Source organism: Cyprinus carpio, chromosome B21 (genome assembly GCF_018340385.1).
Source record: "Cyprinus carpio isolate SPL01 chromosome B21, ASM1834038v1, whole genome shotgun sequence".
NCBI classification, from domain to species: domain Eukaryota; kingdom Metazoa; phylum Chordata; class Actinopteri; order Cypriniformes; family Cyprinidae; genus Cyprinus; species Cyprinus carpio.
In genome coordinates this window covers 19,212,712-19,225,747 of record NC_056617.1, presented here as the reverse complement: position 1 = coordinate 19,225,747, position 13,036 = coordinate 19,212,712, and the positions used below count along the sequence as shown (strand labels likewise).

General features: G+C 37.5%; 1 protein-coding gene and 1 pseudogene across 1 annotated transcript; one reads left to right on the top strand and one right to left on the bottom strand.

Annotated features, from left to right (window-relative positions):
* Positions 1-3,137: 3,137 nt before the first annotated feature.
* LOC109086088 lies at positions 3,138-7,574 on the bottom strand (annotated as a pseudogene).
* A 3,997-nt stretch (positions 7,575-11,571) lies between these two features.
* LOC122141304 lies at positions 11,572-12,258 on the top strand. The gene has a single exon (XM_042748373.1). The coding sequence runs from the start codon at positions 11,572-11,574 to the stop codon at positions 12,256-12,258; it is 687 nt and encodes a 228-aa protein (XP_042604307.1).
* Positions 12,259-13,036: the final 778 nt, after the last annotated feature.

Below are 13,036 nucleotides of genomic sequence, written 5' to 3'. Positions count from 1 at the left end.
TTCATTCACTAGCACTGGTTTGCAAGATCAACTGAGAATCACATGCATTTCTAAAGGGAATCTCTACCCAAAAATGAAACAAAAGTCGCTCATGTGGTTCCCAACCTTATGCAGTTCTGCAGAACACAAAATAAGATGCTTCGAAGAACGTTGGAAACGAAACAACACTGAAGCTCTTCGACTTCCATTGCATCCCATACAGAATATTATAAGTGTTATAAACTGTGAAGCTCAATGAAATACATTTTTGAAATTGAAAATATATTTAGTTTCATTCTTAATTTAGGTACCTATATGATCTTTTTTTTAACACATATGTATTTTTTCCCATTTGTTGTATGTTTTAAAATATATTTAATTATGCATTTTTTTTGCGGTATGGTATTGACCAAAATATCTTCTTTTTTTGTTTCATGAAAGACAGAAATCAAATAATTTGGAAAGATAGGAGTGTGAGTAGATTTTGTACCTTTTTGACACACGAGAGGCAGCAGAAACTTTTTTTCCAGAGACTGGATCTATGACTTTAGCTCTGGAAAGCTAAAAATAAACAGAGATGTGTTGTGTTAGATGGATATTATTAATTACCAATAATATTTTGATATAAAAAAAAATGGTTCAACTAATTATCAATAATATCAATTATCAATTAAAAATGTGTTTAATTCCCTTTCCTTCATACACACACATTATTAGATCCTTTGTAAACATGTTAAAATCATGTATTTGTTTGACGAGGCCTTCACTGTTTTTAATGATCGTTAAGGTTTTAAGCAGATGTATTCATGGTGTGCATTATTGTGTTGTACTGTGTTCTATTTTTTATTTATTTGATTTGATTTGATTATACAGCACTTTGGTGCACTATATGGTATTAAAGTGCTTTATAACTACATTTTTCATTTGATTTAATTCATTTTACATACAAAACTGGAAAGAACTTTCTCAATCTAGTAAATATGGTTAGCTGACATTAAGTAAATTTCATATTACGTTCTAAGAAAAGTCCATAAAAATATGGTCCAATGTAATGTGTTAATATAAGCAATGTAAAAATAATAATAATAATAATAATAAAAAAATTAGATAATAAAAATAAATAAATACAAAATTGGACTGGTAATTTTCTCCTAGGACATTATGACATTAGCCATTCATTTTATGGACATTTCCTTTAATCCTAAACATAATACAAAGAAGTGCAAAATTTAAAATTCAAATTCAAAAAAAAAAAAAAAAACAACAACAAACACTTTTTTTGCACTTCATTGCATTGCATTTTTAGGGTAAATGGAAACATCTGTAAACTTAACGAAAGATGGCAATTTTCCACCAGGTTTTTTTACAGTGTACTTTTACTGCTACATTACATGTATGCAAAAAAAGTCATTTCTGAGTTTGCACAGATTTTTTTGAGTTTGTGCAGATTTTAAGTTTACGTATTATAGTTATTACAATAACTGGATGATAACTAGGTACCTACCCTGAACCTACAACCTTAACCCATATTACCCAGTTCTTTCTAAGGTAACTACACTGTAAGTAGTTTTTTCACAGTACTGTATGTATGTATTTCTGTTTCATTCCCCAATAAAGCAATAAGCCCCAAGAAGCCGTGGTTACTTAAGGGGTTAAGCTCTGAAAAAGCTTTCCTGGTCATTTTTGTCACATTTTTATTTAATTTTGATGTCATGAGTAACACACTGTTCTGTTCTTTCTGTGCTCAGTCAGGTTTGATAATAATGCCAAAACTACACCTTGGTGTTACAGATGATTTTTCCACCAGATGGCACTAATCTACCTCCATAAGTGGATTTTAAATCGTTTTGTTCACACACACACACACACACACACACACACACATAGTAGAATATAACCATGATAAGAATCAAAGTATACAAATCTAAAGTACTGTAGGTCTATGCAAAGGGGATTTGTGATTAAATTATGAGGAGGCTAAGCGTTTGTATATTCAGAATAAAAGAAAACAAACAAAACTCTTTGTTTAAATCAACTTTTATTTGTTGATTGTGGTGCAAAACCAACTAGAACATTTTAACATTCTACTGTAGACTATATGCCTATAAATATAGCCCTTATGATATATCATAAAATAAATGTATTAATAAAAAGCTTTTTTTTTTTTTCTTTTTTTTGTGGCCAAAAATAATTCTGTCATTTACACGCCCTTATGTCTCTACAAGGATGATGCAGCTATAAGATACCAATATGCACATAAAAGTACCATACAGTTCCATATGCGTTATTCAATTGTTTTATGTGAAAAATTGGTTTGTGGTCAAGATTTGAGAACTACCAAAACTTTGTAAGGCTGTGGCCCTCCAGGAGCACCCTGTGACTAGATATGTGTATAATTAGATATGTTTATGATTATGCTGACAGATTATTTTTTTTTTGTATTATTCTTTATTTTGATTTTCAATAGATAAAAAAAGTAATAAGAAAAATACAATGTAGCTGAGACTTTTAGCTTCTTTAGAAAAGTAAATCAAGCTTTACACGGATAAATAATGTTAGCAGCTTGGATATATATTACTGCCAACATGAAAACAACCAAAAGTATTTATATTCTGCCAGATACAGAATTCAAAACAGGTTAATGCATTTGCAAGGCTAATAGCTATTCATTAATTACTCTTAATGGGTTACACTGCAGTTATTTGGTTTAAAGAAACAACTGAAATCAAGCTCTCTCTCTCTCTCTCTCTATATATATATATATATATATATATATATATATATCTACTTTTTACTGTAAATGTTTATGATTATAAATAGAATTATAAATAGATGTATGAAATAAACGTTTTTGTTTGCATTATATATGTCGGTGCTCTTTGTATATTTATTATGTATATATATAAATATATATATATATATATATATATATATATATATATATATATATAAATATACACACATTTAGTATATATGTATTTACATGTCTATATTTATTTACATATAATTAATATTATAAATAAATATATTTAATATATAAACATAACATATTTTACTGAAATATGTACATGCATGTGTGTGTATTTATATACACATAATAAATATAAACAGCACACATACATGTATTATGTAAACAAAACCTTTTATTTTGGATGCAATTAATCATGATTAATCGTTTGACAGCACTAATATATATACCATCCAATAATAAAATCCATAAAATGTTATGGATTATATTGTTGGATGCATTAAAAGGATGACCAACTTATTTAACATCATTGAAAAACTGTTACATGGAGGTTTGGATACATTTTCATATGCTGAAAAGAGTTGCATGGATCAAGCTCTCAAACAAATGACAATATCCTCTAATCAGTAGATCTCTCAAATAAAATCACTAAGTTCTTTGTGAGCAGCTGTCAAACGGGCCAGAAGAGTCTGCAAGTATTTGCGTCTTTTGCTGAGGTCAGAGTTCTCAAACAAGAGCTCGCTCACGTTTGCCCCTTCCAGTATACTCAGCATGTCAGTACACAGGAGCTCAGCAGTCTCCTTTAGCATGTAGAAGGAGATCAGCATTGGAAGTTGGTCAGCCATCCTCTGCACCACAATCTGAAAGAAAACAAAGAGCCACTAAGATACTTCTCTCTGAACAAATTCATTACTGAAAACTAGATGTACCTCATAATACGCCTGCAGCATTTCACTGTACTTGCTTTTTATATCAAAGACAGGTAATTGGGTTACACTTTATTTCGATAGTCCACTTTAGACATTCTACTAACTATAAGTAACTTTGTAACTACATGTCAACTAATTCTCATTAATTTGCATCTACATGTTTACTAATTTAATTTAATTTAATTTAATTTAATTTAATTTAATTTATGCATTTAACTAATTATCATTAATTTGCATCTACATGTCTACTAATTTAATTTTGATTTAATTTAATTTATGCTTTTAGCAGACAGACTTAATTACTTATTCAGGCTATCAATTTTTATCTATCAAGTGCTCCCAGGGAATCGAACCCCCAACCTTGCACTTGTTAACGCAATGCTCTACCACTTGAGCTACAGGAACACTATACTAACTCTCAGAGTAGACTGTTAGGGTAGGTTTAGGGCTAGTATAAGTTGACAAAGAAAGTGTTAGAAGATATTAAGCAGACGGTCTACTAATACTCTACGTAACTGCTAGTTGACACGTAGTTGCAAAGTTACTTACTGTTAGTAGAGTGTCTAAAGTGGACTATCAAAATAAAGTGTTACCGGTAATTGCGCTTCAGAAAATTTCTCGCCACTAATCTCATTCAAGAACTTCAAGTAGATGGCATCTTGAGTGTAGATCATGCTTTCCATTTCAAACTGATCCATGATCCGCTGCTCTGTTTTGGCTTGCTGGCTTGACTGAATATTGTCGATTTTGGTCTATAACATCAAGTGAAGAAGTACAGAGGAACAAGAAGTAACTTTGACTTTTGTACAATTGTCCTAGTTTTCTTTGGCCACGTACACACTGCACCTTTTAGTGCTTATTCCTGACACAGTTCAGTCATTTACGGGAGTCACAACATATTCTTCAACCGAATTGACTCCCGAGAAATGCAGGTAGTGACACCCGCATGTTTTGATATATTTATGGTAGGAAATTTACAAAATAACTTCATGGAACATGATCTTTACTTAATATCCTAATGATTTTTGGCATAAAAGAAAAATGTATAATTTTGATCCATACAATCTATTGTTGGCTATTGCTACAAATATACCTGTGCTACTTATGACTGCTTTTGTGCTCCAGAGTCACATATGTTAATGCAAAAATACTTTGTGTTTAATTTTATTCTATTGACCAATGTATTTTCTGCCGACCTTCACTGGTACAATTCAACCATATGAATAAGCAAAAATTACTTTAGCTAAACATAACATTTGTCAATTCTTCATGCAATCCATAATGGCAGCACAGCTGAAAGATTTGTTTGAGCTTTTGGAATCTACATTTCCTTCAGCCTGATGCTTGATATTCATGCTGCAAAAAAATAAAATAAAAAATAAATAATAAAAAATAATTAAATGTCAATAGGCATTTACAAACTTACTTTAATATGACTGACGAGATCCTTGAGTGAGTTTGATGGCAAGACATTTAATAGTCATTTTATTCTCATCTAAGATGGGTCTGTAGAAAAAAAAACAGAAGGAAAATTTTGTAAAGTGGCTTAGTTTAGTCTAAATCATGAGGGGGTGTCATTGAAGCCAAACGTAATTTCTAATTGACTATTTTATTTTATTATTATTGCATTTAGATGTAGAATAAATAAGTGAATTTTATTTAAAAAATACATTTTTACTTTTTATATTTTATTATGATATAGTTGGATATACACAGTATTTACTTCCAGCCCACAGACCTCAGTCAAGTTTGATTTTTGGCCCTTTATAGTAAAAAGTTTGAGTCTTCAGTGATAAAGATTGTATGGGCTGGACTGCATACAGCTTACAAGAATAAACATAGATACAAGAAATTATAAAACTGTAATTTAGTTTTAGGTTGGGAGGTATTTGTCGGAGGCTTCTGTAAATATATGGTTTATAGGGCCAGCATTTCAATGCTCAAATATTATAAATAATTCAATAAATAGTAGTGCATGCTGCGTAAGAGGAAACATGTCATCAAAAGTCACCTGAAAAAGTCATGATTTTGGAAGAAATCTCTCTCAATTTGTGTCGCCTTCACCAGAGAAACTTTCTCATCGATCTGTTGTTGTCCTCTACACTTCACCATGACGTAACCTTTGCGGAGAGGAATCACTTTGTTCTGGACAACGGCCAGAATATTCTTCTCGGTTCCTCTGTCTATGAGGTCTGGCTTGGTCAAAATGGCTGTGTGAATGAAAAACAGTTATTCTCTAAAATGTTCTGTTTGCTGACAAAGTGGTGAAAGATATTAGATATTGTGCAAATAATCATCTGCATTACCAAAAGTTCTTACACCCTCAGGATCTACTTCTTGTGCCATTTTCAGATTTTCAATGCTTCAGTTGTTGCAATGTCTGTATTACATGGGACCACTACCATGTTTATAGTCTCTGGCTTCTCAATAAATTTCATGATCAGACGTTTGATCTATAAGACATGAAGACAAGACATGAAGTTTTAAAACTGGATATGTACATTGCCACTTGAAAGTTTTTGAACCCCTTGCAGAATCTGTGAAAATGTGAATAATTTTATCAAAATAAGAGATATCATCCAAAATGCATGTTATGTTTACATTTAGTCCACAAGACAAAACAGTTGCTGAAATTATTAAAATAACCCCGTTCAAAAGTTTGTGAACCCTCGGTTCTTAATACTGTGTGTAGTCACCTGGATGATCCACGACTGTTTTTTGTTTTGTGATGGTTGTTCATGAGTTCTGCGTCACGCCAGATCTGTTTCCTGTTTTTGTGATTTGATCTGAACGGAATGTTCTGAAGATGAACAAAGGTCTTACGGGTTTGAAACGACATGAGGGTGAGTAATTAATGACAGAATTTTCATTTTTGGGTGAACTAACCTTTTAAGAACCAAGTGTTCACAAACTTTTGAATGGGGTTATTTTAATAATTTCAGCATTTTTTTATTTTATTTTATTTTTTTTGTCTTGTGGACTAAATGTAAACATTCTTTTTGTAAAATATCTTACTCAGGACAGTACTAAATAAAAAATTACATGCATTTTGTATGATATCTCTTGTTTAGTTAAAATTACTCACATTTTCACAGATTCTGCAAGGGGTTCACAAACTTTCAAGTGGCACTGTATGATACTGAATCTGAAGTGCAAAATCAGATTATAATGCCCACCTGGTTTCCAATATCTTGTGGTTGTCCTTGCACTGGGACTCGAGCGATTCCAGGTAGATCGATCAGTGTGAGGTCACACACATCTGCTGACCTAACCTCTAAAGTGATGAGCTCATTACAGATTTTCACCCCTTTTCCAGCCAACTCATTCTGGGCTGTAAAACACACACTGCATGATTAACCATGTGTTGCTCAACATGATCGCTTTAGTCAAGTTTATATACTCTTGTATTACACTGTGCTCATACATCAGAGCTCGCTAATAAGGACTGCTCGATGGCTTGGGGCTCGAGATGACAAAGCTGTCAACAACTTTTAGATTAATTTTTTGTTTCAGGACAAATATGAAAAACTTTGTCCATTAAAGTGATGTGAATAAATAAACAGATTTGTCTTAGAGCCTGAATGGGTCTGCAAATGAGTCAGGAGGTAATTTTATACTCAACATGAATATTCAAATTTATACTGCAATCCTTTAAGGCCATTTTTACTACAGCTGGTAGATAACAGATCTCAGTCGCACCATTATTTTATGGCCCAAGGATTCTAATCAGGAGTGTCACTATGGGGGGCTGGGGTACAGGGGGGCCTAAGATATTGGAGGTGCCACTAAGAAAAATGGACAAGCCCGAATCGGGGGAAGCACACTGACATATAGCGCCATTGCACTTCAGGCATCCCGAGTTCGAGTCTCAGCTCGCGGACCTTTCCCAATCCCGTCCCCTTCTCTCTCTCCCACATTGCTTCCTATCTCCTATACTTGTAACATCAACCATCCATTCATCCAGCCGCCAGAGGGCGCCATCTCCTCATTACTGACTGTGCTCTTCTTCTTCCACCACTTCCTGTAGCTTCCTGTTTAAATCCAGCTCAGTTTGTACAACAGATTGCGAAGTATTGCCAGCTAACCCCTGTCTCTACCAAGCGTTTTCTCATTGCCACATTGATTGCCTCGTGTATGTTCTTTGCCTGTTCTTGACCTTGTTTGTTGGATTACGATTTGGATTTGTTTGCTGTACGGACTGCTTGCTGTGATATTGACCTTGCTTGTTATTTGACCACGATTATCTGCCTTATCCTTGTGTGTGGTTTTCTCCACAATAAACATCTCCGCAAATGGATTCAAATACTCAACCGAGTCAGTCATCCTTACAGAATACTTCGCCTGACCAGAATCCAGCGGAGATTTCACATCTTCAGGCCGCCTTTGCTTATCAAAATGAGAGGATTACGGAGTTCCAAGCTCAACTTTCATCTCTGCGAGCCGCTAATGAACATCTCACCCGCTACATACAATCTCTCCCAGCGACTCGACCTTAGGCGGTAAGATTTTCTTTACCAGATAAATTTGATGGCGCAGCGGAAAGGTGGAAGGGGGTTTCTTCGTCAATGTTCCATTTATTTTGAGAACCAGCCTGAGGCCTTTCTACGTGATACCACTAAATGTTCATTTATGATGTCACTGTTTACTGGCAAAGCTCTCGAATGGGCATCTGCTGTGTGGGATCAAGATGATATGATACAGACCTCATTCGATTATTTTTCGAAGCAGATTACTGAGGTTTTTCAGTACCCAGCTGGAGGGAGAGATGTATCTATGCAGTTGTTGGATTTGTGTCAAGGAAATCGTACTGCTGCAGAATACGCAGTAGATTTTCGCACCATAGCAGCGCAAAGTGGCTGGAATGAGGCCGCGCTTAAACCAATCTTTAAGCGAGGTCTTCACCACAAATTACAATCAGAGATTGCTTGTAAGGACATGGATATGGACTTATAGCAACTTATAACCACCACGATCCGTATTGATAATCTGATACGTAACCATCCCACCTGTCCCCTACCAACTTCAATGTCTGCCACAACTGCTAGTGGCCTGGAACCTGTTTGAACCCATGCAAATCGGCCTTACCAAAATCTCACTGGAGGAACGTGAACGACGGCGTGTACAGAGACTATGTTTTTACTGTGGGCAACCAGGTCATCAATGCCGTCACTGCCCCAACAAGCCCACACCATCTAAAGTGAGTATACCTTCAGGTAATCTATTCACCAAGTGCTTGACTCTCGTTATGACCATCACTTATGCAAGTTACGTACAATGTGTTTCAGCATTAATTGACTCAGGATCGGCACTGAACCTAATTCACCATGAATTGGTGGCTAAACTCAACATCCCTGTGATCCCTTGCATACCACCGATTCACATCACCGCCATCAACACTCAACCCATTGGCAAAGGTATCACTCATCAAACCATCCCTATTACAGTCAAGATTGGTGTGTCCCACTCTGAAACCCTCTCATTTTATGTTACAACTACACCCCAGCATCCAATAATACTAGGAAATCCCTGGCTCACCATTCACGACCCACAGATTTCTTGGGGTTCCAGAGAACTTACCAAATGGTCACCGCATTGCCACAGTCATTGTCTACAAGGTCATATACCACTTCCATGTCTAACCACAAGGGTTGAAAGTCCAATAACTAACGAAGCAGTTAAGATTCCCCCAGAGTACATTGAATTCCAGGAAGTCTTCAGCAAAGCCAAAGCTGCTACGTTACCTCCACACCGCCATTGGGACTGTGCCATAGACCTATTACCTAACACAGCACCTCCTAAAAGCAAGGTATATCCATTAACTATACCAGAAACGCAGGCCATGGAACAATACATTGAAGAAGCTCTGGAGTCAGGCTTTATCCGCCCATCCACATCACCCCGCAGCATCTGGATTTTTTTTTTGTGGGAAAAAAGGATGGTGGCCTACGCCCCTGTATCGATTATCGTGGTCTAAACTCCATCACTATCAAGAACAGGTACCCACTCCCATTAGTTCCCTCAGCCTTAGAACAATTACGGGAAGCCAAGATTTTTACTAAGCTTGATCTACGAAGTGCCTATAATTTAATCAGGATCAGAGAAGGTGATGAATGGAAGACAGCATTTATCACCACCAGGGGGAACTATGAATACTTGGTAATGCCGTACGGCCTATCCAATTCACCATCTGTGTTTCAATCATTTATCAATGAGATCTTTCGGGACATTCTAAATGACCACATTATCGCCTACATTGATGACATTCTAATATATTCGAAGACACGTGAGCAACATATCCAACATGTGAAAGATGTTCTGTCTCGATTACTGGCAAACCACTTATATGTTAAGACTGAGAAATGTGAATTTCATGTCTCACATACCACTTTTTTAGGCTACAAGATCAGTCATCATGGAGTGGAGATGGACGCAAGGAAGGTTGAGGCAGTTACAGAGTGGCCACGTCCCACTACGGTAAAGGAAATACAGAGATTCTTAGGATTTGCTAACTTTTACAGGAGATTCATCAGAGACTACAGTACCATTGCAGCACCACTCACTGCTTTGCTTAAGTTGGGATTTGGTAAATTTTAATGGAGATTGATTGGAGAGTACGGTTTTGATACCCTGAAGACAAGCTTTACCACTGCTCCAATTCTGAAACACCCAAACCCTGACCTACCATTCATAGTGGAAGTAGATGCTTCTGACGTCGGCATCGGAGCAGTTCTATCCCAGAGACAAGGAAACCCTGGTAAAGTTTTTCCATGTGCTTTCTTTTCCAGAAAACTAACCACAGCAGAGAAAAACTATGATGTAGGTAAACAAGGAACTACTTTCCATCAAGGAAGCACTGTCTGAGTGGAGACACTGGTTGGAGGGAGCACGTCATCCATTTCAGGTGATTACAGATCACAAAAATTTGGAGTATATCAAGAGTGCTAAACGTCTGAACCCGAGGCAGGCTCGGTGGTCATTATTCTTCACAAGATTTCATTTCACAGTAACATATCGCCCAGGAAGCAAGAATGGTAAAGCCGATGCGTTGTCACGAATATATGAGTCAGAGGAAACGTCTTGCTGCCAAGGACCATCTACATTCTACCCCCATCAGTCATTTTGGCACCTATTCGTTGGGAATATAATGGAGGAAATTAAAAGAAAACAACTAACAGAACCCACACCATCAGGTTGCCCCCCTAACCGCCAATACGTTCCAGGATCTCTTCGGCAGCGCATCATGCAATGGGTTCATACATCTCTGAGCTCCGGACATCCTGGCATTCAGCGGACAGAGGAACTGGTACGCAATTCATTTTGGTGGCCTAATTTAACAAAGGATGTCTCTTTGTATGTCAAATCTTGCAGCATGTGTGCACAGTCAAAAACACCACGAAAACTTCCAGCTGGTCTCTTGGAACCCTTGCCTATCCCTCGGCGGCCCTGGTCTCATCTGGCAGTGGATTTCATCACAGATCTACCCAGCTCTAACGGCTGCACCACCATACTGGTAATTGTTGATAGATTTTCTAAGTCCTGTCGTCTGGTTCCACTAAAAGCATTACCCACAGCTATGGAGACAGCACAAGCTTTATTTCAACATGTTTTTCGAATTTATGGCATACCAGAGGATATTGTTTCTGACAGAGGCCCACAATTCACGTCCCGAGTATGGCAAGCCTTCTGCAAACAATTAGACATAAATGTCAGTTTAACATCAGGTTATCACCCTCAAGCAAATGGACAGGTGGAAAGAGTAAACCAAGAAATTGGGCGATATCTTAGATCCTACTGTAGTCAAGAACAGGAACGTTGGAATGAATTCCTACCCTGGGCAGAATATGCAAGAAACTCCCTTACTCACTCATCTACAGGACTCACCCCCTTCAAGTGTGTTTTAGGATATCAACCCCCATGTTCCCTTGGTCGGGTGAACCTTCAGAAGTTCCGGCAGTGGATGACTGGGTCAGAAGAAGCGAAAGAGTCTGGGACAGCGCTCATGTGAGGCTACAGAGGGCAATCAGAGCCCAGAAAACCCAAGCAGATCGTAGGAGAAGTCCCCACCCAAACTATCAGCCGGGTCAGAGGGTATGGTTATCGACTCGAGATCTACGGTTACGGCTAACCTGCAAGAAGCTCAGTCCATGGTATGTAGGCCCATTTCGGATAATAAAGCAAATTAATCCAGTAACATACAGGTTAGAGCTCCCAGCTCATTATCGCATTTCTCCTTCATTTCATGTATCTCTGTTAAAACCCGCTCATCCTGCTTCCGGTCCTGCCTCCGAGGAGAGGGAGCCCCCCCCACCACTGGATGTTGATGGAGCTCCGGCTTACCTGGTCAAGGATATCATAGATTCCAGACGTAGGGGGGGCAGGCTACAATACCTAGTGGACTGGGAGGGCTACGGCCCAGAAGAAAGATCTTGGGTGGCCGCCAAGGACATATTAGACCCATCATTGACCCGGGATTTCCATCATGCACATCCGGATCGTCCAGCACCTCGACCAAGGGGACGTCCACGAAGAACACCTGGAGGTGTTCCTAGGGGGGAGGAATCTGTAACATCAACCATCCATTCGCCATCTCCTCATTACTGACTGTGCTCTTCTTCTTCCTCCACTTCCTGTAGCTTCCTGTTTAAATCCAGCTCAGTTGTACAACAGATTGCGAAGTATTGCCAGCTAACCCCTGTCTCTACCAAGCGTTTTCTCATTGCCACATTGATTGCCTCGTGTATGTTCTTTGCCTGTTCTTGACCTTGTTTGTTGGATTACGATTTGGATTTGTTTGCTGTACGGACTGCTTGCTGTGATATTGACCTTGCTTGTTATTTGACCACGATTATCTGCCTTATCCTTGTGTGTGGTTTTCTCCACAATAAACATCTCCGCAAATGGATTCAAATACTCAACCGAGTCAGTCATCCTTACAATACTGTCCTATCCTAATAAATTTTTTTTTTTAAAAATCGGTAACTCTTTATTAGTGACACCGCTGGCCATTAAAGGAATACTCCACCGCAAAATAAAATTTTTATCATTATTCACATACCCCCATGTCGTTTCAAACCCGTAAAAGCTTTGTTTGTCTTCGGAAAAATATTTAAGATATTTTGAATGAAAACAGGAAGGCTTGAGACTGTCCCATAAACTGCCAAATAAATAACAGTGTCAAGGTCCAGGAAAGTATGAAAAGCATCATCAGAATAGTCCATCTGCCATCAGTGATTCACCTGTAACATTATGAAGCGACGAGGATACTTTTTGTGCATGAAAAAAACAAAAATAACGAATTTATTCAACAATTCCTCTCCTCTGTGTCTCTCCAAATCAGCATAGTGCCATTTTGACAAATCTGACCAGTATGCAAGCGGCT